Raw genomic sequence first — 25,807 nt, 5'->3', positions numbered from 1 at the left:
GTAATCCCCATAGTCACATATTATCACCTGTAAAAAATGTAAATAGTAGGAATGAGCTAACAGCTCAGTAGGCAACATAATGCAGTAAAGTCATCATATAACATGTCGTCATGCATATAAAAAGCAACTAAACTCATGAATCCAAAAATCCACACGATAATCCGTAAACTCGATCCGAGACTCAAAATAACTCAACCGCATGACTACGGCCACATCACCCAGTGGCATGGTTACACCGAAGTGCCAATACAACTCTCCGAAGAGCCGCTCCACTGAGCCAACACACCACTGTGCCGCACCCCCTGGTGCCAAACTCACGCTCCACTGAGCCGCTCCGAAGAGCAAAATGCACCCCTGTGCCGCCACTATTCTATCACCGGTGGTCGCGGTGTCGGAACTAGTTCCTCAGTACAAGTCGACAGGGCCAACGTATCATCCCATTGGCGGGGCCTAGACTATAGTCACGCGGATTTTAAAAATCAATAAATCAACTTTCTATATCAAAGTCATAATCATACTCCCAACAGTAAAGCACATAACAATTTATGAAATTAAATATTTAATTCTAAATCTAACAATAATGCCAATAATAAATCAATAAATCAACATATGCAAGATACATGTTAAAATTCTACTTTAAAGCAATAGGTCACCTACCTGGGTTCGCTTAAAAATTTCTGCCACAGATATCACGAACCCCTGGTTAAACATAAATATTAATTATTTAATTAGTTTAAAAACATAATTTAAACTAATTCCAACTCCTTAAATTTCTAAGTTCAAAGATCCAAGAATGGGTCCCCAAAATCAAGCATAGACCTTAAGAATAAATAGACTAAATCCCAAAAATCAGAATCCTTTAACCCAAAACCAATTGTGGCCCAACACAGATTAGGCCCAACTGAACCAAACCAGATTACAGGTCCAGATCAGATCTCGGGCCCAAACCAACCCAGCCCACAGATCCAATCAGGCCCAACTCAGCCCAAAAACAGGTCCCTAGCCCAACCCAAACCAGGTCTGATCAGACCAGATTAGATTAAATCTTGACGAACCAGATTACACTCAAGTCAGACTAACCCCAATTTCTGACTCAGATCCAAACCATAACCCAAACCTATTCACTCAGATCCAGATCAAACCCAATACAATGATTAGGTGGAATCGGTTCATAATCTAAACCAGTTCATGGTCTGATCCCCACTTGAGGCACGAAAATCAAAGCAAGGACAAACCCAGGTCGAATAAAGAAGAAGAAAAAGAAAGAGAAGAAGAAGAAGGAAGAGAAGAAGAAGAAGAAGAAGAAGAAGAAGAAGGAGAAGGGAGGAGGGTGGCTGGTGGTTCCGGTCGGCCCTCGGCGGCCGACCGTGGCCCTCGGCGGCGGCGCTCGGCCAGCCGCCGCCGGCCACTCTGCTGTCACAGGCGGCGGAAGGACGAGAAGAAGAAGAGAAGAAGGAGAGGAAGAAAGGGAGGAAGGAGAGGGAGCTCGAGGCTGGGAAGCCCGGCCCCCGTTCGCCACCTCCGGCCGAACCCATTTCGGCCGGATTGACCCCGGCCGGCCACCGTCGGCCGGCCGGATCTCACAAATCTTCCCCGAAACAGGGGAAGTGCAACCGGTAACATCACTCAATCCTCCCCCCTTTAATTCCAAAAAAAACAAATAGATGGTTGTCTTCCTCACCTCCGGTCGTCGACGATGAATCCCCGGCGGCGATGGCGGCTCCGGCGACGACTACGGCTCCGGCGACCGTCTCTAGAAGAGGGAAAAATGAGGAGGAAAAAAAATGAAATGGGAAAGGATTGGGGCTCTCAGAGAAGTGAGAAAGGGAGAGAGAGAGAGGGAGAGAGGGAGAGAGGGAGAGAGGGGAAGAGGGAAGAGGGGGGTGGTGCGGTGATTTCGCTGGCCGTTTGGCCGGCGTGGTCATCGTGGTCACCCCCACGATGACCCAGCTGAAGTCGGCACCCCTTGCCGACTTTAGTTTGTTGGGCCCTAGAACGGGCCCAATTCCAAGTCTTCACATTAGTAATTCCAGCTCCAAACCCCATCTCTAAAACCACAATAATTTGAAATAAAGAAAAACCATTGAGCACGATGATAAACTTGATGGCCAATAACATCAAGTCTATATGATCAGCAATAACAACAAATGCATCAGCAACAACCAGCAATAACCATGTATCATTACAAAGTAGCAGAGGTACTACTTCAGTGGTTGGGAGTAGTTAATTTATTAAAAATATGGTTACATGAGAATGCAGGATTCCCTCATCTGCATTTTCCCTCATGTCAATCACTTCTTTTGGTTCATGGGTGATGACTGACATTAAGGTAAAGCAGATGGAGGTAGAGGATCATCCTGCCACCGAATGCAGCCCAATTTGGATAAGGTAGCTGACCACTAAGTTGATGAAATCCACTTTTTTGAACCTGATTCATAATTTCTTTTGGTTCATAGGTGATGACTGACATTAAGGTAAAGCAGACGGAGTTAAAGGATCATCCTACCACTGAATGCAGCCCAATTTGGATAAGCTAGCTAACCACTAAGTTGATGAAATCCACTTATTTGCACCTGATTCATTATTTCTAAATTACTGATTATTACTTGCTACTGATTTAGAATGAACCCTCTATTAGCAAATAAACAAGCAAAAAACTATAAAAAAGTTTCATTTTTCTCGGAACAACTCCTTTTTGTATGCTGCTTCAAGGCCAACTTGTTTTTGAAAGGATATTAATTATAAAAAAATTTAATTTTTTTATCTGCTAAATTTTAGTTGTTTTAAATTATTTAAAATACTTTTTTTTGAGACGCATGTCTTTTTAAGAAGAGTTGTAACTCTTCTAAAAAGAACTTTGGTTTCCGAAATAATACGGTGTTTCCAAAACATTACATATCTTCGAAACCATCGCGTCTCTTCGATCTTCCGAATATAGTTTATAAATAGACTCCTCCGAGATTAATCAAAAAACAATCTGATCTCTCTCTTTTTCACTGGTACTCTATCTCTTGAGAATAAAGTTTTTTCGCTTTCAACTTTCTATGTTTTATTTTTTTTTATTTTCTGAGCATATGAAGAAGTCGATCGAGTCAAGCCTCTACAGCGATCGTGCTCATTAGGGGATTGGGCTGAGCCGAGTTGTTGTACCTTGGGGACGAGATCGCCGCAGACCTGCACGTAGGGGGCATATCACGTTCTTAGAGCAATGTATATCATACGTCTCGATCTAGACAAGTTATTTTTAATTTTTTGATTTTATTCTAATAGATTATTTATTTATAATATTTTTATAAAATAAATATATAGCAGTTCCTAGGCATTATATTTCCAATAAAAACCTTATTGCAACTTTAGGTAGAAGCACTGCCATAAGCGTCTGAAACTTCGGCATGGCGTCGAGGTATACCAAGTAGAGCCTAGCCGTCTGATATGCATGGCGAAATGGGATGATGTGGCAAGTCTAGCTAAAATTTCAGCACAGATATTGTTGCTCGAGCATTTCCCTTTGATGTGAATATGGCCAAAACCTATCAAAACATTCATATGAATCCGGGTTCATAATAATTGAACTTCCAAATTGAAAAACAGCTAGAACTTCTGTTCAGATGGCATGCTTGCTGCTTTTCATCCAAAAAGAAAAAAAAAAAATAAAATGATGCTGCCGAACTAGTCGGGCATCAATAAAAAACCTTGCTTCGACTGTAAGTGCCAAGCAGCAGGCAGATGCATGGAACCCTGGGCGCGTGATGCTCGATTTCCAAATCCACGGAATCGTGAGGTTGTAACTAGAGTGATGCTGCTCATGATATCAACCAGCATTTTATCGTCTGTCTTAGAGTGAAGAAAGCAGTATGGTCGAAGAGCAATCAAGTCCCCACAAGGGGAACAAGCTGTCCACATGTTTGTGCTGCCATTCATAGCCCCTGATAGCAGTGGAATATATACTCATGGCTATGGCATAAATACTGGCCCAGTGGGTTGGTATTCAGCGTGCAAAAGCTACCCACCCACTCGCACGCACGCGCACACACACACACAGAGAGAGAGAGAGAGAGAGAGAGAGAGAGAGACGTACCATGGTAGCATCTTGCTTTGTGGTGTGGTTCTTTGCTGTTGTCATTGCCGAGCTCTGTGGAATGAAAGCACAGTGTATTCCCATCTAATGGCAAGATGATAGTGGAACCATGAACCGGGGGAAGTGTCTCACTTCATTGCTCCTCTAGAAGACAGAAGGAGTTCGATCCATTGGCCGATCTGATGAGCCAAGATAATTGCTTTGATAAATTAGTACTCTAGTACCCAATTCAAACTCATTACCTTGCTATCATTCTATGTTTCCATCCTTGCTCTACTTTTCATAATGTCGTCACATTAAAACCTAGTCAACAAGAGAATGGATAGGAAAGATGAGAGGGTCTTCCATTTTTCACAAAGCACATTATCAAATTTAAATCAAGGGTTGCTAATGGGTTATGTCAGGTTGGGTAAAGGTCAAGTCAAGAAAACAACATGCGAAAGCTTGACCCATACTCGAACAAACCTGATATTAGGTCAAGATCTCCTGACCCAAATCCATTCACGGGTCGGCTATCACAAGCCAATTTGACGCATTCGATCCATAACATCTAAATCCCTGTCCAACCCAACTGTTCAATCATTGGAACTCTCAATGACTCATTTCCAATATAAATTAAACAAATAGTTAAACGCAAGCCAACACTTCATAGAATTTTTACACAGCATCATGATTCAACTTGACTTGTACGGTCTCAGTCCAAACACAACCCTAATCTCCTGAACCAAGTCAGTTCGAAGCCATAACACGTACGTACTTGGGTCCAAAAGCTTGACTCTCGCCAATATGAACTCAAATCATTTGATGCATTACCATAGGTGCATCCAAGTTAAAGGGTGTGGTCAGGTTGGGGCTTCGGGTCAAGTCAATTTTGCCACCACCTAGTTATAATTAATAATTTCCAACCCCCTGCAGATGTAACCATCATATGGGCATTACCTGTGTTTGAACTGTTGTCATAATTAAATAATATTTTCAAAATTCAAGTTTAAAATTCATCTTCAGAAAAGTTCGTATATATGGATGGAAAGCAATGATCGATTTTTCAAAGTAAAGGATGACTTGGACATGGGCAACTATGATAGCATGCATGGAGGCTATGACTGGTGTTCCGCAAATGCGATAGCTGGTTTTTATCTATTTTTAGTTTTTTATGCTATGGGATAGAATAATAGATGTTTCCAGTGTCTATTTCCATGGATGAAAGAAGGCGTATATACCGAGAAAGAATTTTTTTTTTTTCCTTTATCGACTCAGCACACTGGCAAAAACAATTTTAGTTTTAAAAGATATTGCAATATATCCAATACTCGAAATTGGATACTTTTAGATTACTATAGGAGGTCCGTTAGGCTACCACAAGTAAAATCTAGTTATAAAGCTGAATCCTTCATTCTATGAACGGTTCAAAGAAAATTATATACCAAAACAGGACTCAAATTTTTTTTAAAAAAAAGTCAGCATGAGAGAGAGGATAAAAATAAATGTCAAAAACCCGAGACGAGTTCTTAATGGAAAACCTATGATACAAGCAAAGCTAGCAAAGCAAAGTAGAAGGGGATATATGCTCGAAGTAAAATGGGAAAGGAGGGAGAGAAAAAGGATAAGGAGTGATATCATGTGATATCATCTTGGAAGCCAGTCATTAGTTATCAAAGGTAGCTGATGCATAGCATCACTCATCTTTGTCTTGGCCCCTACGGCTTTCTTTTCCCCAGTTCAGGTGAGCCCACTTCCTTCCTACTCCACGTCAAAGCTTCAACTCTAAGGACCCTTTTCACATGGACATGGCATCTACCCAATGCTCCTTTAATCCTCCCAATAAAAAAAGTGCCATACTCCCACGATATTTAAAAAAAAAGGGGGCGAAAACCAATAGGATTATAATATAAATTAAAGGTCGTAAGCATAAGAAAATCTATGACCAAATCCAAAGTGTTTTTAATCCGGAAAGGAGCCATTCCCTCGAGACAAAAACCGAAAGTGTTCTTACCAACTTAGGATGTAGCCAACGTACCAACTTATGAAAATAGCCATCTTAGCAAATTATTAACTTATACTGGATCGATTACCTAAATTTTAATTCCACATCCACAAATAATAGTTGCAATGTCTCTCTTGAAGCCTTATCTTTTATATATGTACATCACAAGAAACTGACTCGCTTGACACCATTGAAAAGGTTTCCTTGCTTAGAAACCCATCCAGCAGGAGAAAAGAAATTAACCAGTCTACACGAAGGGGCAGAAAATAGAGAACAGAAGTTTATAGGATTCTGAGGAAAGGAGGAGAGCTTTGGAACTTTTGGTAGAGGAAGAGATGCAGAGTCCAATGCAGACAACGGAGCAGCAGCACCACATTCTGCGTACCAGGAACCACAGTTTCAGAAACAGCCCAATGAAGGAAGAACGAGAAGAGGAGGAGACATCAAGGTCGGCTCTCTCCGAATTCCGAGCAAAGGAGGAACAGATTGAGAGGAAGAAAATGGAGGTCAGAGAGAAGGTGTTTGCTCAACTGGGAAAGGTGGAAGAAGAAACCAAGCGCTTGGCAGAGATCCGGGAAGTAAGTTGAACAACCAACAGGTTGCAAGATATAACATCGAAAATGGTGGCACTTAAAATCTAGTATTTAGGTTGATCATTTGCTTACAGGCTTTCTTTCTTAGCATTAGTTTGCCAATCAGATCATCAACTTAGATTTTTAGAACAATATGATCAGGATGAAGTATCTGACCTTCTGTCTGTAGTAGCAAATCGGATTTGTAAAAAATTTCCCCATATTCTAGCACCAATCACATACCGAACTGGCATGCTAGTAATACTATGACTTCAGAAAAGTCTTCGATTCCAAGTTATTTTGTGAAAAAGAGTTTAATTTGTTGATGCATAATCTACCCATAAGACTAATGTTTCTACATTTAAATAATCATCACGCGTTTCTGGTTATAGGAACTTGAAGCGATGGCAGATCCGAGAAGGAAGGAAGTTGCAGCTGTACGCAAAAAAATCGATGCAGTCAACCGTGAACTAAAGCCTCTTGGACAAAGCTGCCTGAAAAAGGTGGGTTACATAGTTATAACATGTAGGATGAACTAAAACGAGTGACATAATTTATTCATCAATCCATATGTTTCTGCACTTAAGACCATCGAGCTTAACAGAATCAGGACCTGGATGCTCTTATTCATATAGGAAAAGGAGTACAAAGAAGCTCTTGAGGCATTCAATGAGAAGAACAAGGAGAAGGCTCAATTGATCAATAAATTAATGGAGGTGACTACTTTTTTCTTTTTCTATCAGTAATATGGTGATCTCAGAGGTGAATTTTTCATGTATAGAGTCTTCAGTCATCTAAATTGATGTCTGTGTTCATTCACTCGTATATATGCTTGATGTCTGAGCAGCTGGTAAGCGAAAGTGAACGACTAAGAATGAAAAAACTGGAGGAGTTGAGCAAAACAATAGACTCTCTTTGCTAAGCCAATCCGTTGGTGCTACCAAGGAGTTAGACCTGTGTGATGTTTGTTTCAGATGATTGTAGATTCCACTGGTGTTTTTGATTGGGACATGAAATTATTCTTTTGCTGTGTTATCTTGCTTTGGTTTGCTGAGTGCCATTTTGCTGATTTAGGTAGGGACTCGCCCTCCACACAGATTTGTAATTGTAAAAAAAAATATAAAAACCTTTTGATGTATTTATGAAAAGATTTCCTCCCGTGTTATGGAAACCTTAACCTCTAAATGTGTATTATTACATAATGTGAGACCAGCCAATCAAAGCTTGTTCAAAGATATTGCAGGAGCAGTTTTGATCTAATGGCAAGTCTGCTTTCAAGAACTAGGTTAAGCGATGGTTTTTTTTGCATGAAACGCTGAACTCAAACCTTTCAAGAACTAGGTCAAGTGAAAGCCTGGTTGAAAATCGAGAGAGAGAGATGGGATATAGGCTTTTTTATCAATATAACAAATTTTACTAACTTCACCAATTAAACTGATAGACATTTTTTGTTTGAAATAAACTTAATACATATATAATTAATTAACATACAGCTTTTATGAGGGGTGAATTTACTAGAAAGAGAAACATATATGTAACCAAAATTCTTAGGTTTAATTGTCGTTCCAAGCCTTCAAACATCATCTATCAGACACCCCTCTACCCCATTGCAAATCACAAACTCAAAAGTCCCCAAAATCCGTTCCCTTACAATCATGATGCCTCTGGAAACTAACTGGAGAGTTTGCCTTTGCAATTATACTCTAATAAGTATACAACCTCCATCCTACAATGATATCCTGATCGATCTACCATGCTTATGTATATTGATAACAGTCAACATGTCTTTGCCATCCCTAATCTTACTTGAACTTGAGCACTGCTGCCATTTTTTGGGATTTTGCAGGATTATGGAAGTCCAAATCTCAGTTCTAGTATTTGTCAAATGACAAATCTTTTTTTGAGGTGTAAGGAAAGCATAGGGCCACTTAAATTTATTAAATCAGAAGTATATGTACAGAAAATTTACAAGGTAAAGATACTGCAGCATCAGAACAGAGAAAGGGAACCTAGGTTAGAGTGGAAAAGAAAGCTAAGAAACCGCTCAGTCGGTTATCAATTCGATCGCTAGTATGTCACTCTTACAGCAAGGTTGGAAAGCAGTCCATTCAGAGGATTGGAGCTTGGCACATTTTTTAGGTTAGCTTTAATGGTTTTCATATGCTCTTTCGTTTTGCTGTCTCTAAAATCTCTCTCTAGCCCATCAAGAGAAGCAAAAAGAGACTTGAAAAGCTGAAAGCAAGGGAAAGAAAGTGGCTAGAGGAAGAGAGAAGTCATTAGAGAGGTAGGTACTCCTGTTCTGTTTAAAGAGAGGTTGCATTGCCAGGTTTGTAAGCATCAAATTCACCTACTCGGGATGATCTATTGTGATCTCACAGATATTTTCTCCCCAAGAATTACCAGCCATCATTGTTAGTTATGTTTATCTACCTTCTTATTATTTGAATCCATCTATTGGTAGCTTGTGGCTTGTTATCCATCTATTGGTAGGGTCGATCTCTCGATTTTACATGTTTTTAGTTATGATTATGAAGATTTGTATCCTATTATTTTCATATAGTGGATGAGTCCGGATGCGAGGCCTTTTCTTCTTAGTGTATCAGGGTGCTTCAATGCACAAATCTTCTGTCATCATTATGGGCCAGATTGTAAGCAGCTTATCCTTGTTAGCCTTATCTTTTGAGGTTTTCCTTTTCCAAATCTGGGACATCAATATCATAACAATTAGGCCAATATCTGTTTTTGAGGTTTTTCTATATGAAAAATAAAAATGTGCACTTTTCCTTAGTTACTCCCACTGGGATCGGTATAGATTTAATTTCTAGTGGTTTTCGATCTACTAGATAAGGAAAAGGCCCGGTGCTCCAAGAACAGAGCAATCAAAAAATGAAAGAAAATAAAAGACAAGAAGATAATGACGTAAAAGATTCGTCAAAGAAGTATGCTACATTGTCAGGGCATAGTTCATTAGTTCCAGCATGTATACTGGGACATAGGAAGGAGTCGGTTTCTTTCCTCTTCTTCCCTTTTTCTTTTCCGCTGAAAACCAAGGTTAGTGAGAGGTAGGGTAAAGTCACTCAAAGTGATAAGATAATTACAGGATTCGAATTTTTGAGATGAACCTTGACCTCACCTTTTTAGCATTAATGCTCGTGTACGTGGCAATCAATTGCGGGTGGGTAAAAGAGGGCCACGAAGAAGAATCGGGGTTGGGGAAGCCGTCTTTTCAGGAATGCGGGGTTGGCATTTGATTGCATGGAATCGAGCTGGATCGATGTCAGTCCCCATGAACGACAGCACAGAATGAAGGTCGAAAAGAAAAGGGCACAAGTGGCCGGCATGGTAGATTCTCTACCATCCGCTCTGCCATTTAGTTTCGTAGTTTCCCTGGACCCAGATCGGAACAGCGCTCTACCATCCGGCATGGTCAATTCTCTACCATCCGCTCCCCCGCGTACCAACCCCGCATGGCCCCCTCTCCCACTAGGAACATATCCGATATGGATAGAAAGCACCCCCCTACTCCTCTCGGAGATAGAGACATACTTATGTTTCTCGTACCCTCTTTTTTGGACACCTATTTTCTAGATTATTTGTATAAGCAACCAATTGTATGGTCGGCTCTCGTCAGCTGCTTCAGATCTATCGTCCATGTTTGACGCCCAAAACTGTTAGCTCTCTAAAGCTCCATTTAGCAGAGCTGTTAATAGTAGAGCTTTCAAAAATAAAACTTTTTGAAATAGAAATTTGTAAAGTAGAACTTTTATAAAATGTCATTTACTATTTGATAACTACATTTTTAAAGTATTGTGGCACTTTAATATGTATTTAATAAACAAATTAAAAAAATATTGGTATGACAAAATTATAATATAGTAATATAATATTATATATACTATAGCATAATAATATAATATAATTTGATATTCTATATCATAACATATCAATATATTATGATAATATAATATTATATTATATTTATAGTATAATACGATAATAAAAGTATAAAATATTATAATTATTATCATTATATATTAATATTTTTCTTAATATAATATTTTTAGGAATTAATTTTTGGGTTCCTTTTTTTTTGTCGGGACTTTTGCACATTTTTTAATATAAAAAAAATATTTTCTATAATTATAATATTTTATCATGAATATTTTGATAAAAAAATTTATAAATCAAAATAACTTTTCGATGTATGCTAAAAGTATTTTTTTAAAGAAGCTCTATTTTGGAGCTTCTTCCAAGAAGCTATTTTAGCTTTCGCCAGCTTTTCTTTTTTTTTTTAAACAAATACTCCTATTCTATCCAAAAATATTTTTAAAAGATGAGAAAGTATTTACGGCTCCACCAAAAAGTTTGTCCAATGAGACCTAAGCCGGCCACAGCTCTCTTTAATGTTTTTAATTTTCTTAAAAAAAAAAAATGCATCACTGATGATAAAACCGTCTACAAAAACGCATAATAAAATTCGGAAAATCGAGGAGCGACGACCCCCTTTTCTCCTGCCCCTCAAGCTGCCGACTGGCTGGCGGCTTGCCAGACGCTAACTGCTCGAGACCGACCTGCTGCACTTCGATTCTCCTCTGATGTCGACACCCGAAATCGATAGATTTCTGTTCGATGATCTTGCCCCCCTCCCTTTCCCTTACCAACCCAACCACCCAAAATTGAAGGGTAAATGCAAATCAAGAGTGGAGAAACAAATCCTACATTTTAAGAGAAGCCCTTGTTTATTCGTTCAAGCAAAGTAAGGTGAAGGCACCGGCACGCACAAACCCAGAGAACCAAGACAATAGGCCGTTCCGTGACTGATTCATAGTTCTTCGCTTTGCTGACGATCTGGTCTCCAGTCACATCACATACCAGCGTTGCCGCGGCTACCCGGGCGGGGTATGAATATTTCGTTGATGTTGCCGCCGCTGCTCCTCGCACCAGGTTCGTAGATGGCTCCTATATTGCCGCGAAGGCTGCCGCCACCGCCGCCGACGTCGCTGCCCCCTCCTGCCTCGTTGTCGCCTCCTCCCATTACAGGTACGTCGATGCCGCCACCGCGGCTGCCCCCTTCAACACGGGGTTCCCCTCTTGTTATCGGTATGTTGATGCCGCCACCGCGGCTGCCCCCTTCCCTACCGGGTTCCCCTCTTGCTATCGGTATGTTGATGCCGCCACCGCTACCGTCCCCTTGGCCTTGGGCGCCTGCTTCATCGGCGCCTCCCCCTACCGTTATACTTACGCCGCCCCAGCCGCCGCCGCCCCCTTCTGTTCCGTGTTCGTCGGTGCCGTCCGCATCCGTTATAGGTATGTCGATGCTGCCAACTCCGCTGCCCCCTCCTGCTCCAGGTTCGGTGCCTCCCTGTCCCATGCCGGGTCCGTAGATAGCGACGACATTGCGGCCCCGTCCTGTGCCCTCACCGTATCCATAGACGGCGCCAACATTGCCGCCGCCGCCGCCGCCGCCCACACCCGGTCCATGGGTGGCGTCCGGGCCCAGTTCATAGATGGCTCCGACGTTGCCTCCGCCCGCCGGGCCCAGTCCATAGGTAGCGCCGATGCTACCTCCGCCCGCCGGGCCTAGTCCATAGGTAGCGCCGATGCTGCCTCCGCCCGCCGGTCCCAGCCCATACGTAGCGCCGATGCTGCCGCCGCCTGCGCCAGGTCCATAGATGGCGCCGATGCTGCTGCCGCCGCCTGCGCCAGGTCCATAGATGGCGCCGATATTGCCGCCTCCTGCGGCGCCAGGTGCGTAGGTGGCGCCGGTATTGCCGCCTCCGGCGGCGCCAGGTGCGTAGGTGGCGCCGGTATTGCCGCCTCCGGCGGCGCCAGGTGCGTAGGTGGCGCCAACGTTGCCCCCCCCTCTGGCGTTGGAACGGTAGATGCTGCCGACGTTGCCCCCCCCTCTGGCGTTGGAACGGTAGATACCTCCAATATGGCCGCTGCCTTCCTCGCCGGGTCCGACGACGCCGCCGACTCTGCCGCCGCCTTCCTCGCCGGGTCCGAAGACGCCGCCAACCCTGCCGCCGCGGCCCGAGATGTGGTCAGACATGTCGCCACCCGGGTTCTCCTGCCGACAAAACAAATTATGAAGGCGCTAGGAGCAATTGATCACTTGATCGAAGACCAATACACAACAATTTCCAGGCGTTGGTTGATCGATATATACAGGCTTCCGATCAAGAAATGGAATAAGACCCTGGCCTTTACTTTTCGCTGCAATGGTCCAATGACGACGAGACAGTGGTTCCTTTTCTTTTTTTTTTTTTGGTACAGCCGACGGTGGTTTCTTCGCGCGTAAGTAAATTGACCTTTTTTTTTAACAAAAATGTAAATCGATGGCTTTGCTGAATACTCGCGGCGCACCGGTCGGCAGGCGATTGCTTATTAGCTATTAGTAGAGTAAATAAATACGATCTTCTTATTAAAAAAAAATAGAAAAACCCTCATGGAAAGGAATTGGACAGCGAACGTGTAACTATCTGGTTGGTCCAACCATCTGTGCTTGTAATTGAGAGTCGAGAGAAGCAAGAAATGTCAGAAAAAAAAAAGTTTATTAGATAGGAAAGCAGGATTTTTCTTATATTAAACGTTTCTTGTTAGTCCGGCTCATGCCCGTGTTTGACAGAATGAAGATAAAAGATATTAATTTGATTCACGGGAGTGCTAACAATTCTTTATTTAAATAAACGAGAGCAATATGATTTTTCACAATCAAGATATAGGTAGCAAAGAAGGATGAATTGAAGTTTTGATTTTCGATTAATATATGAAATAGCAAAAAGAAGAAACCTAGATACCGACATCCATCGATGGAATAACTAAATATTAACAAATAAGTAAAACAAAAAACAGTTGAAGGTCGGCAACCCTCTGAAATCAAAATAGCATGATACTACGATGATCCAGTTATCCTATCTAATGTAAAAAATAAAAATTTTTATACTATATATTTCAAATTATTTCAATATTAGTATCACGCAAATGTTGATCCCTTTTTATTTTTTCCGTTCTTTAAATGTCAGAGGCAGTTTTTTTTATGATAAAATATTAATGAGCATCGACACCATTCAAATGCTCAATATTGATATTTTCTTTTTTTTGCTATTTATAAAAATCATAAATATTATTATGAAGTAAATTTTGATGCTCGTATTTTCAATCTTTCACCTAAATTGGATAGGTATCCCTTCTTTATTTTTTCAAAAGGGTTAAGAAAGCATGAAGATGGGCTAAATTAGCATGATAATTATATATATATATATATATATATATATATATATATATATATATATATATATATATATATATATATATATATGTTATGCATGATGCTATCAAAATACTTATCTATAGGGCGACCATTGTATTATTTTTATAACTAACTTTCCACATGTACAATGAAAGTGTCTGGAGTCTCCTAAAGGGAAAGGAAAGAATATGATTTTTGAATCCCTCAAAAAATATTGAACATAAAATAAATAAATAAATAAATAAACAACTTGAGAATGCAGTTCTCTGGTCGGCACGATGGCTGGAGAGGTCCTGTCTCCCAAGTCAGGCCATCCAACTCTTGGACGGCCACGATCATGCGGGAATCAATGCTCCAAAATCGCCGCCGTGCGCATAAAGCTGTCGGGCCCATAAGATCGGGACCGCCTGCTAGTATGCTAAACTAGAGAGGATCGAATCCCATGAAATAATATTCTGATAATTTTAATTAATTTCTTTAGGAAACATGGGTGTAAGGAGTAGTCGAGGAAGTAAGTCGGCTCCTCTGAGTTTATCCAATGAAAGGCTGTTTACATGGTGGAGTTGCCTCCATGAACCGTGTAGTTACAAAAGAAAGCAGAAGGCAGCATAGCAAGCAGTAAGGAGGGATCACTGAGAGCTAGAAGGTGCAAGTTTGGACAACAAATTTAGGAGGCTTCTATGCCTATCAGCTGGCTCGGTTGAGCAGAGGCTCTCCTTAGGCTTGCAGGCTCTTCTTCTAGTTAAAACGCGCGAGTTCCTTTCTTGCCCAATATGTTAGCTAAGAGCCATAATAAATCAAGAAATTAACTTAAATTTCTGTTATCGTAGCCGAGGCTATACTCCTATCCTTATCCAAGTCTGTTTTCTTCGAATAGTGGTGTGATGGTGACATGATGGTTGCGAAAGTTCTTAAACGTCAAGATATCTGGACCCACGCTGCTCTCGTATCCTTCCTTTGATCACCATCTTTTCAACTGTGCTAACGTCAATGGCACATCCCCTCACCTATAGATCATCGCTATTTGACTTGTTATTCTTTCTATCTGCCAATGAGTCCTTTGACACACCCTAATGGGATAAGAAAATGGAAAACAAAGCTGATCACTAATACCCTTCATGAGTTGTGGGTATTCAGCCACTGAGCGAGTATCATGCTTGGTGAGTATTAGATGTTCCTAAAGACTCATAACATGTGAATATGTCTTATTTGCGAAGAGGCATGCTAGCTTCTCCCATGCTTCACACGTGGTCTTCGCAGAGGTTATGAGAGGCATGATTAAATCATAAGTGAAGGCTTTTATTGCATGAAGTAGTAGCTTGTCTTGATGAAGCCAATGAAGATAAGCTGGATTTAGGGTCTTTTTCCTATCATTGGCAGCATTTATTGGTGGAGGGGATATGATTCTATTGAGCAGGCTACGATGGATAGTTCATAGCTGTGAGTTTTAGTTGTAGTTGGGCTTCAATAGTTTTGGAGACAAAAATATTGATCGGGATTGATAAGGAAGGGCTGGACACAATCATAGGATTGGTGGCATTTGAAAAGGTTTCTTCTGCCATGGAGAGAGAAAAAAAATCTTTGGATTGTTGGCTTGTTTAAGCAAATGATTTTGATGCCATGTAGAAATTAAAATTCAAGGAATTATGAGGCTAGATGTTTGAGATGAAAGGCCATACATGATTCATCTATTGTAGAGAGGAAAGATTTGCAAATAAGGTATCAGCTCCTAAACCATTGCATCATGTGAAGAAAATTTAGTCACCATGCAGTTCCATAATTCTTAGGCTATATAGTGTTAGAAAATATAAAATATATAAATAAATCTACCTTATCCTATAAGCTTAAGCTTTTAGGACAAGTGGTAATTTCAACTTGGTATCAGAGCAGAGGTCCTGAAATCGAACCCTGTCTCCGCACTCTTTAACCCTATTATTAAAAAATTTCACATGTTGGGCTTGCCCATTAAGAAAAGCCCGGCCCACATGTGAGGGAGAGTGTTAGAAAATATAAAATATATAAATAAATCTACCTTATCCTATAAGCTTAAGCTTTTAGGACAAGTGGTGATTTCAACTTATAGTTGGTAAGAAGTGATTCTCATCAGCAAGAAAAGTTTTTAAAATAGTTGCAAAACATGCCAGAATCCTTTCGTCTGCATGATGCTCTATAATTCTTAGGCTGCATGGTTGGTAAGGAATAATTCTTGTCAATACAATTAATATATATGTGCACATGTATGCGCATGCATGCATAATCACACACACACACACACACACACACACACACACACACACACACACACACACACACATATATATATATATATATATATATATATATATGGAAAGATATGGGCATCTTCCTTTCATCTCATTAAAGATCGATCTCAAGTAGAGGATTCCATGAGAAGAAAGGACATAAGAATCTTTGCTTCGTCTCATTAAAGATTGATCCAAAGAATAAGATTTCATGATAAGAAAAGGGGACATGCAAGCATCTTGTTCTCATTAAAGATTTATCCAACGAATAAGATCGAAAATGACCAAGGAAGATAAGCATCTTTCTTTCATCTCACCAACGACTCACCTGAAGAATAATGGAGAATAAGCATTTTCTTTCAGGGTGATTTAATTTAGAGCCTGGACTCAAATATGACGTTTGCACCTTCCTCTCTCCAAACCACTATTGGTAAGACACCTGGCAAGTAGAAAGAGATGCTGAAGTTATTCTTTTTTGAGAGAACGGCAGTAAAATGCAGAAATAATATTCTTCGATCTAAACCTTTTCTCCTCGACAGAAAAACAAAGCAAGAAAATAAGAGGTCCTTAATCACCAGCCATTGCTTTTTCTTTTGGGCTTTTGGAACATATGCGGCAAATTTTACTCGCCAATGTACCCGAGCTCCCTGCCCAACGTGTGGAATATATATATCACCATCCTTGGCCGTGATTCTCTTCCGGCAGTATGCGAGGTCTTCCACTTCTACTGTTATATATATATATAGATATATAGCTTTTAGGTTAGTCGCTCCATTCACTGGTTTCTTAGTCACAACTCACAAGCCAAGCATCCGGTCAATATGGATCGAGCAGCAACCACCACTTGAAAAAATAGCAAAGATCGCATTATGATGGATTTGTTTTACAAAAAATGAAGGTTCAGAGAGGATTAGTATTTATTCAAGATAATCCATGTGTAGAGTATTATATTAAAAATTCTACACTAACAAGCACTGAGTCATCCTATAAAAGCAGCATGAGAAGCATAGAATAATTAGCCAGTATGCCACCACCTTCTCCGTCAATTTCAAGAGTCTGAAATTCACACATGGATAAGAAGACAATCTGTACTTTCTGGCATCGAAAATCCATGAAAATGCAGGATATGCTGCACCTCTAGCGAAGCTGCATGGCGCGCCCAGTGCTGATAAAATCCCTCATGGAATGAGGGAGCCTCTTGGCTTTAATTTGATCTAGCTTGAGTGGTGTTTTACAAAGATGGGAGCAGATGCATGATTAGAGAGGTAATAATAGGAAATTGGACAAAAGCTCGTTCTCCTTCATATATCAAAACGGGAATAATGGACTCCATTCTGTCGACCAAAATTTTAGCCATAAAAAAATATTATATTCTACACTGTATGCACCATATAGTCGTGCACAACTCCAATCACATCGTCTCTTTTATAGGATAGTGTATATAGTGCACGTAGTGTATGGTATAATTTCTCTCTTCCTCTCGTAGCCATATGTAGGGTATTGCACAGGGCTAAGAATTTGGGGCACATTGATGGCTTCGCCTCTCGCAAGTACTTTCTTTGCTACCCTCCTCCGAAAAAACCTCTCTCTCGCCGGTTCTCTGCGACATCTCAGAATCTTACTGATAAAGACCCCTCCCTTGCAAGCCAAGCTCCAAAAAGTGGGATTTTTGGTAAGGCGCGTCAAGCTCCTCCCTCAAAAGAGGTGCTCTCTCAACCTGTTCGGAAGCAGCTGCAGGTAAGACCATCCTTTTTTCCTTTCAAAAAAAGGTAGTTGCTTCCGTTGTGGGCAAGCTGGTCATTTTAAGAAGGAATGTCGGAATGCTCTGATCTGCTTCTTCTGTCATAGAATCAGGCAATCTTTCCGAATCTGTAGGGCCCTCCCTTCTGTTCTTCTTGCTAAGCAATTTGAAACTAGAGGTCGGCCGGAAAAGTCGAGGATTTTCCCTCCGTTTGACCTTGAGACTAGATCTGACATTCTTCAGGCTCTACGCTCGGAGGTTATTAATGTTGCCACACTCAACGACTGCCCTATTTCCAATTCTCAGCTTGCTAAAAGGATGTCCTTCAAGCTACAACTTTGATTGGAAGAACCCCTGTCATCTTAGCTACAACAGATTTTTGGTGGCATTCCCCTCTAGAAATAATGTCCTTCAAGCTTCTCATAAAGGGGTGTGTTATGCTCCTCGCTTCTCCTTCTCTACCATTCCTTGGATTTCTCAACAGGGAGGGAAAAGTGTCGGCCTTGCCTTTCATGTTTTGCTCCATTTCCATGGCCTTTCGGTGTTTTATACGAATGTGGACTTTATTCGCAAAATCATCCTTGGTTTTTTGTTTGCTAGATAAAATCAACTCACCTCATACCGTCGATGTGGTTCATGACTCTAGCTGTTTCGTTCTCGCAGACGATATTTTTGGTATTCCTAGATCTATTATTATAACAACCCAGGATCTCACCCAAAATGGCTAGCCGAAAGGTATTGTTTGGATTCCTTAATCATGTATAAGTACCCAAGATCTACCCAGCGAATAACCGATGTGGGACTAAACACACGCCCGCACGGGTCCTCACATACTTCCCCCGTTCAAGCTCTGACGTCCTCGTCAGGCTAAGGGTTCAATCCATTCAAATCTAATCACAAACACCACGATCGGTCTGTGGTCAACCTCAATGGATCCATGCTGCAATGTCCTGTAGTCCACATAAGTTATGGGTCGGATCCGCTCTGATACTATTTGTAACAATCCAGGACCTCACTCAAAATGGCTAGCCGGAAGGTATTGTTTGGGTTCCTTGATCTTGTATAAATACCCAAGATCTACCCAGCAAATAACCGATGTGGGACTAAACACACACCCGCACGAGTTTTCACAATTATTGATGTAATCTATAGAGATCTATAGAAAAAGACCCCTCTTAGAGCTCGTTTGGTTTGCAAAAAAAGAAGGAAGAAAAGTATGGTCAACAGAAAAGTAAAGAGATGACTCTTATTTGATTGAAGTTTCAAAGAAGAGAGACGAAAAAGTTGTATTGCTATGGGAATATAATTCCCACGTTTCAAGAAAAAGTCTTTTTTATGAGAAATATGGAAAAATTACTTTTTCATGAGCCAAAAATCGAAACATTTTTATTAGTTCCTAAAAAGGCCCTTCAACATCAAATTAAGCATTTTTATTTAAACCAAAGTATTAAAGACCTAATTTTTATTAAGGGTATGATGGAAATTATACATAACTTTTCTAGAAAAGTGGATAGTCAATCAAATATAAGTATTCTAGAAATCTATTACCTTTTCATGATCAACCAAACATGCCTCTTTCCAAAAATCTACTTTTCAAAAATTATATTTTTATAAAAAAATATTTTTAAATGCATTAGCCTGTCTCTCTTCATTCCCTAGTTATTCCTTCTAAACCTTGGGCATCTTTTGGCATAAACTATGAAACTCTGGAACAGGTCAGCCGAGTTACTCTAACACTGTAACCTTTTACCTGCCTCTCTGACACCACACGTGAATCATTTTGAAGTCGGTGGCTCTTCATCCGAACATGTTTTAATGTCTGATGAGGAAGCATGTGCTCTGGACCTTTATCCAGTGCTTTAGTTATGCGGACTTCACGGTGAATTGATGCAAATTGTGAAGCAAGATATGCTGATCTTTTGAATGACCCGTGTAGCTTTATATACTTTGAGCAACTATTTGACTCGGTTAGAGGTGGGAAGCACACTTCAAGCGTTCAAGAGTTCAAAGAGTCCAAGGTTCATGGAGGCAGACTCGACTTACATCATGCATCGTATAGCTCGTAAAACTTCCCCCATGAGCACATATATCCGTTGAAATGGTCCTGACAGCAGCCAGAGCTAAAGAAGAGAATCATATGCATGATCATCCTTGGCTTGATCACAGGCACGTAATTTGGAGCCCCTGAGATAAGCCAGGAGAAAAAGAATATATCGTCATGTCATGATAGTACCCTCTAAAAGCATATAAAACCAAAAAAAAAGAATAACTTCCTGATCTAGACAGCTCATCGAAGGAAACTCCAATCTCTTCATCGAAGAAATTTCTGACGAGATCACGGTGGTGGGATCCCCGCAGTTGTGCCCTGTGGGGCACATGGAATATTTTGGAAGATATTGTTGGAGAAAGGGGTGATGCTTCACTGTGGTGCTTCTGACGATGGTCCATGAACGAACTCTTAAATTTTGACAGCCTTAACCCCGATCTTGGCAAGAACTATTGCTCCTGCTTGAGCGATCGACCGATGGGAGACTTCAAGCATTTGGTTCTGGTGAAGTTCAAGGATGGCGTCGTAGTGGAGAAGCTGATGGAAGGGATGCAAAATCTCGTTGCTGAAATGGACACTGTTAAATCATTCGAATGGTACTACTGATCCTTACTCTTGTTTTCCATGATGGTTCCTGACATATTATTTAGTTTTGGTGAAAGTTTATCATATAAGGATATTTTCCGAGTATTTTCTAGCTATGGGAGTACTCGGGTACACGGTAAACACAATCTGCAATGATCTTGTACTGAGGCAAACTAAAACTGATACTCTTCAAAACTAGCACGATGTCTATATTATACATGTCATAACCAGCGTGTTCTGCCTCAGGCGAGGAACATGGATTCTTCTCTATTTATATTTAAAATTTCTTCTTAATGATGTGCGAAGACTTGCTAATTTCCTACCAGAGTTGCAAGAAAGTGTTTTCGCTTGATCAGTTTGCTCCGACCCACAATAATCCCCCCCAACACCAAAAAGTGAATATTTGTGTGGACATGAGTCAGATCGGTGATGGTTTCAGGCCTTTTTAATTCGAAAATTATCAAGTCTATAATGAGTTATTGGTGCTTCGACCGTAACAGCTATTCTTATTTTTCATTCTGATGCAGGGGACAGAATGTGCTGAGCGAGGACATGGTCACACGAGGCTTCACTCACATGTTCTTGTTGACATTTAGAAGCCCAAATGACCTAGCCACTTATGCCAACCATCCCAGCCACCTCGAGTACGCAGAAAAATTCACTGCAGCCATCGATAAGGTCTTGTTATTTGATTTTCCACCAATTCTCGTCAAGCCTTCAGCTTGAAAGGAAAAATATTTGAAGATGGGGTCATGGTCAGGAAAGTCCGAAATAGTTTAGCGTTCATCCCATGCTGCGTTCTCATTTAACTGTGTTACGTAATGAGCTAGATTGGTGATTCTGGTTTTGTTGTCAGGTGCTGTCCTTCGGCGATTTTTTATTTAAAACAAAAAATTAGGTGGCTCTCAAACTTCTGTTCTCTCCTAATCCTGCTATTTAGAGCTGTTTTCTGAATTTTATTTTGGTGTTATTCGAGCTCCACATCAAATTCTTAACGCCCTCTCATGAAATTGTATATCCTTTCGAGTGGCCTGACCTTTGTTCAGTCCCAATGCGAAGTAGGAAAATGTTCCTCTGCTAAATTACATTTTTCCACCCTACTTCGATGGATTTGTGTACTATCTGGGCGACATACCGCAGGCGCCTACGGTTGCTGCTTCGCACGTCCAAATGTTTACTCGTTACCGGGCTAACATATCTCGCTGCTTGGCACTTGCAGTGCTACTAAAACTAAAAGCCCATGAACAGCGTTCTCGCGCACCCGAATCAGATATCTCCGGCCACCGTAAACACGCACATGCGCTCCATTCACGTTATCCTACCAACTCCACCGGATCTTATCTTTTCCCTTCTCCTCGGTCCCCTTCCGCCACCATCTCTCTAGACCCACATCCTCCTCGTATACCGCTTCTCTTCTCTTTACAGCCTCCATGGGAGAGGCACAGACAAATCCAATGGCAAGATTCCTCGACGAACACTGACTGTTTCCTCTTCTGGACTCCTAGTTCTCAGATGACTCTACCATCCATGGATAACAGGCAAGACCAGCCTACTTCAGCAGGAGGCATCGGAAAACAGGAGACAAAAAAAAAACAACAAAAAAAAAAAAGGGAAAGAGGGGCAAAAACCACGAGGAAGAAAAATCTCATATCTTGATCCAATCAGAGAAAAAGAAGCTTCTCGAATCTCTTAAAAAAAATTAGAAATATAGAAAACGATGCTCGCACAATTGGACTAGTACTGAATCATGGACAGACGACGAATAGAGAACAAGAAGACCACGTAAGGAAGATAATCATACATGGCAGATACCTATATTCAAAGATGACTTCATTACAGAGAAGCAACCATTGGAGTTGGAAAAGGAAAGAGAGAACTGAACTGTATAAAACAGGAGAAGCAAACATTCAAAGACTCGTACCTGCCGCGGTACCAAATACCCTCAGGTTAGGAAATCCTAACGAGACCTGGCTAGTGGCGAAGAAGTGCTGAACAACTAGTAATCCAACAACCTCATTTAAAAGCAAGCCAGAAACCTCGAGGAACCAAAATCAGTATTTGTAGTCCTTGACATGGAGGCTCTCCGAGACACCCTCTCCCCTTGCAGCATCTCCCTTGTATGCCCCTAGGGTGGCCTCTGAATTGGCCTTGCACCTACAGAGGAAAGCAGCCCTTGCCTTCTCAACATTCTCCTCTTTTCCAGCCCATGTCTTGAGTGTGCTCTGCTGCAGTGCACGGCCAAATGAGAAAGAGAGTGACCATGGCTTCTTCCCCTTAAGCTGGTTCATCGCATTCAGGTTCAAAGTCGCCTCCTCCTCACTTTGACCACCGGAAAGGAAGACGATGGCTGGAACAGCTGCCGGGACAGTTCTTAGGAGAGCACGCACAGTGCACTCAGCCACTACCTCTGGAGCGACCTTCTTTAAGTCCGACCCAGGAGTCACCATGTTTGGCTTCAAGAGACTTCCTTCCAAGAGAACATGGTGATCGTTCAATGCCTTGTAACAAGCAGCAAGCACCCGCTCTGTCACCTCAGCGCAGCGGTTGATATCATGGGGCCCATCAACAAGGATCTCAGGCTCCACAATTGGAACAAGGCCATTCTCCTGGCAGATGATGGCATACCGAGCCAACCCGTTAGCATTCTCACTGATTGCAAGCTGGGATGGCTCTGTCGGGCCGATCTTCAGGACAGCACGCCACTTGGCAAAACGAGCCCCTGCTTCATAGTACTTGGCGCAGCGCTTGCCAAGATCATCATGGCCTTGTGTCGTGGTCTCGCCATTGGTACCAGCAAGCTCCACAGTACCTTTGTCTACCTTGATGCCAGGGAGGACCCCTCCTTCCTTGAGGACTTCAACAAACGGTTTTCCGTCAGCTGTCTTCTGGTAGAGGGTCTCTTCAAAAAGGATGACGCCGCTGAGGTACTGCAGAGCACCTGGTGTGCAGAAAAGGAGCTCCCGTAGAGCACGGCGATTGGCTTCGACGTTCTCCACATTGATGCTGGCAAGACGCTTGCCAATGGTGCCGGTGGACTCGTCAGCTGCGAGAATCCCCTTACCAGGGGTGCCAATGTAAGCTGCATTGGCAATGAGTTCATCTACAAGAAAAGGGAAAATTAGAATCTGTCTTGAACAGAAGAAAGGTAGAAGCTTACAAATCATCATATATCTCAAACAGAAAACTAGAGGATGGAGATGCTCATACAATGACAATAACAAGATTCTGAACGAAACAAAAAAAAAAAAAGACAAATTTTTATTTTGCATTGACAAAGCAGGGTGTAAAGTTTTGAATAAAGACAGAATTTCAAAGCAGTTGTGCAAGCATCCGATCAAGACATACATTTTAACAATTTCCACTATGATGATAGCAACATGATATAGCTGACTGCACTTGGGATTCAGCTATTGAAAAGCTATAGCTTATTGTGACAACAGAGCTGGGAAGGCCACAACACACAAGCTTTTTGATTTGAAGAAGTGCAAACAAGTCCAGATTGTGCTTATGCATGACTAAACAGGCTAAGAGAAATGCAAGCCCAAAGACTAGACTAGTACAAGCAGGCTTAAGGTATCCTCAATTCAAGCTCGATTTTTATGGACACATCAAGGACTTCCGCAAGAGCCCCTCTTTTGGTATTTAGGCCATAAAGCAGCTTAAGTAACCTTAAGTCCCACTATTTAATCGGATAAAATTTGATCACCAAGAGAAACACTAAAAGTTCTTCTGTGTGAACTACATATAGAGGTTAAAACTGATGCACCACATTTTTTTTTTTCTTTTTTTAGAGCCTGAATGGATGGTTGGTCAAATTCTAGGGAAGAACTTAAAAAAAAGAAAGAAAGAAAGGAAGAGAATACTATTAGGAATTAGGAATAGTTTGTCGCATTGTACATGATAGAAGATTTGTGCTGCCCAGTCCAAAAAAAAAAAGTTTGCCGGTGCTTAAAATCCTTGCTAGAGAAGGGCATTTTAGGAGATTAATTTTCAAGAAATCATTAGAACACTATATAATACACGAACGCAGCATCAACACTGTCCATTAAAATTCAAAAAACTTAACCTATATCAAGATCAGAAGTCCTAGTTCTCTTTCATGATTCTAGACAAGGCACTTAAAATTGAAAAGATAAATAAACAAAACCAGTTTCACGACTCATGGATAAGATAAAACCAGTTTCACGACTCATGGATAAGATACTTAAGGAGGCGAAAAAGACCAGTAAACAATACCAGGAAAGCGGAATTCCCACAAAAAAAATAAGATCTTGGGAAGAATCTCTATTATGATCTGCCCTATAGTCGTAGCCAGTTAAGGAGGGAGTGGAAAAACCCCAGCAAAAAGATCACGATAATCAAAACCCATATACAAAAACTAAGACGAAAAAAAAAAAAAAGAAACATCCAAGAAATCCAAGATTAATACTCACGCGACAAACAAAAAAGAACGGATTTTTTTTTTTTTTTTGAAGTAACGAAACTCGTGTCATCAAAGAAGGGGAAGCGAAAAAACAATAACTCTACAGCCAAGAAGAAGTGACAAGGCACTGAAAAATTAAATCCTTTTTTGTCCATGAAGAAACAACGTTAGAGGAAAGAAAGAACAAATTTTTAAGGGCAAGAAAAATTCGAAGATTCAAAGGGAAAAATCTAAAACCTTTCGGGCCAAGAAACAATAAGAAGGTTCATCCAAGACGAGAAAAAAATCGAATTTTTGTTCGCCCAAAAAGAAATAATACAATTCATCACATCAAAAAAAATCACCCCTTTTTCATACCACCAAAGAGTACGACATCAGAAATGAAATCTTTTTCAGAACAAGAAAGAGTAGGAGAGATATATGGAATACCGCGATATTTTCCACAGTAAGCAGACATCGTCGACGTTGGCCCCCTTTCTTCTTCCTGCTGCTATCTCTCGGACTAAGAATTAACGGAGCAGGGGAGGGAAGAGTGTATATATAAGAGAGCGAGAAAGGATAACGGCAATAGGGGTAAAGGAGCGGCGAGGGAATAGGGATAGGGATGGGGTTTACATCATACCACTCTCCGGCCTCAAAACTAAAAGCCGATGCTTCGAGAATATCGTCACCTTGTGCTGTAAGGACTCCAGATCCGGGCCTCCCTCTCAAGGGCCCAGCCCACAGATTATATTTACACTTCTTAAAATGCCCACGGTTCTTATGATCTTATCTCTGTCATGTGGGAGAACATGAAAGAATAATTTTTTATAGTACGCGAGTTTCTTACTACGTGCAATCAAGATGTACATCAAACAAGAGTCA

At 41.1% G+C, this 25,807-nt stretch overlaps 4 protein-coding genes and 1 long non-coding RNA gene across 7 annotated transcripts; 3 read left to right on the top strand and 2 right to left on the bottom strand.

The window, feature by feature from the left end:
* Window positions 1–6,196: 6,196 nt before the first annotated feature.
* LOC120107806 (vicilin-like seed storage protein At2g18540) lies at window positions 6,197–7,800 on the top strand. Of its 2 annotated transcripts, none has more exons than XR_005509437.1 (4): window positions 6,197–6,640; window positions 7,027–7,137; window positions 7,239–7,350; window positions 7,482–7,669. XR_005509437.1 is itself a non-coding variant. In XM_039121257.1 (4 exons), the coding sequence occupies exons 1-4, from the start codon at window positions 6,398–6,400 to the stop codon at window positions 7,554–7,556; spliced, it is 510 nt and encodes a 169-aa protein (XP_038977185.1). In that variant the 5' UTR covers window positions 6,210–6,397; the 3' UTR covers window positions 7,557–7,800. The 2 variants fall into 2 exon arrangements, 1 of the variants encoding a protein (XP_038977185.1); XM_039121257.1 differs by having other exon boundaries at window positions 6,210–6,640; window positions 7,270–7,350; window positions 7,482–7,800.
* Window positions 7,801–11,354: 3,554 nt separating this feature from the next.
* On the bottom strand, window positions 11,355–12,709 carry LOC103703062 (glycine-rich cell wall structural protein 1-like). Of its 2 annotated transcripts, none has more exons than XM_026802978.2 (2): window positions 11,742–12,709; window positions 11,355–11,681 (listed from the first exon to the last, which is right to left on the bottom strand). In XM_026802978.2, exons 1-2 carry the CDS (start codon window positions 12,684–12,686, stop codon window positions 11,499–11,501), a joined length of 1,128 nt encoding a protein of 375 aa, XP_026658779.2. In that variant the 5' UTR covers window positions 12,687–12,709; the 3' UTR covers window positions 11,355–11,498. The 2 variants fall into 2 exon arrangements, with proteins under 2 accessions (XP_026658779.2, XP_038977184.1); XM_039121256.1 differs by having other exon boundaries at window positions 11,355–12,289; window positions 12,332–12,709.
* Window positions 12,363–13,012, top strand: LOC113462465. Its single transcript, XR_003384867.2, has 2 exons — window positions 12,363–12,432; window positions 12,475–13,012. It is a non-coding gene; the product is annotated as an uncharacterized LOC113462465 (long non-coding RNA).
* A 7,218-nt stretch (window positions 13,013–20,230) lies between these two features.
* LOC120107809 (stress-response A/B barrel domain-containing protein At5g22580-like) lies at window positions 20,231–22,411 on the top strand. Its single transcript, XM_039121261.1, has 2 exons — window positions 20,231–20,531; window positions 21,048–22,411. Exons 1-2 carry the CDS (start codon window positions 20,335–20,337, stop codon window positions 21,244–21,246), a joined length of 396 nt encoding a protein of 131 aa, XP_038977189.1. The 5' UTR covers window positions 20,231–20,334; the 3' UTR covers window positions 21,247–22,411.
* Window positions 22,308–25,553, bottom strand: LOC120107808 (fructose-bisphosphate aldolase 1, cytoplasmic-like). The gene is made up of 2 exons (XM_039121260.1): window positions 25,373–25,553; window positions 22,308–23,620 (listed from the first exon to the last, which is right to left on the bottom strand). Exons 1-2 carry the CDS (start codon window positions 25,398–25,400, stop codon window positions 22,572–22,574), a joined length of 1,077 nt encoding a protein of 358 aa, XP_038977188.1. The 5' UTR covers window positions 25,401–25,553; the 3' UTR covers window positions 22,308–22,571.
* Window positions 25,554–25,807: the final 254 nt, after the last annotated feature.

Source organism: Phoenix dactylifera, unplaced genomic scaffold (assembly GCF_009389715.1).
Source record: "Phoenix dactylifera cultivar Barhee BC4 unplaced genomic scaffold, palm_55x_up_171113_PBpolish2nd_filt_p 001028F, whole genome shotgun sequence".
Taxonomy (NCBI): domain Eukaryota; kingdom Viridiplantae; phylum Streptophyta; class Magnoliopsida; order Arecales; family Arecaceae; genus Phoenix; species Phoenix dactylifera.
Note: the sequence above shows the minus strand (reverse complement) of the source record. Positions and strands in the feature narration are given on the sequence as shown.

What these genes read in the sequence shown, in the direction of transcription:
- LOC120107806 (XM_039121257.1), top strand. Translation starts at nt 6,398, where the DNA reads ATGCAGAGTCCAATGCAGACAACGGAGCAGCAGCACCACATTCTGCGT. An exon ending in GACAAAGCTGCCTGAAAAAG is followed by an intron (nt 7,138 to 7,269) that starts GTGGGTTACATA and finishes TTATTCATATAG; the next exon opens with GAAAAGGAGTACAAAGAAGC. An exon ending in TGATCAATAAATTAATGGAG is followed by an intron (nt 7,351 to 7,481) that starts GTGACTACTTTT and finishes ATGTCTGAGCAG; the next exon opens with CTGGTAAGCGAAAGTGAACG.
- LOC103703062 (XM_039121256.1), bottom strand. Translation starts at nt 12,686, where the DNA reads ATGTCTGACCACATCTCGGGCCGCGGCGGCAGGGTTGGCGGCGTCTTC. An exon ending in CATCTATGGACCTGGCGCAG is followed by an intron (nt 12,290 to 12,331) that starts GCGGCGGCAGCA and finishes GACCTGGCGCAG; the next exon opens with GCGGCGGCAGCATCGGCGCT.
- LOC120107809 (XM_039121261.1), top strand. Translation starts at nt 20,335, where the DNA reads ATGAACGAACTCTTAAATTTTGACAGCCTTAACCCCGATCTTGGCAAG. An exon ending in ACTGTTAAATCATTCGAATG is followed by an intron (nt 20,532 to 21,047) that starts GTACTACTGATC and finishes ATTCTGATGCAG; the next exon opens with GGGACAGAATGTGCTGAGCG.
- LOC120107808 (XM_039121260.1), bottom strand. Translation starts at nt 25,400, where the DNA reads ATGTCTGCTTACTGTGGAAAATATCGCG. An exon ending in TTACTGTGGAAAATATCGCG is followed by an intron (nt 23,621 to 25,372) that starts GTATTCCATATA and finishes CTTTTCTTGTAG; the next exon opens with ATGAACTCATTGCCAATGCA.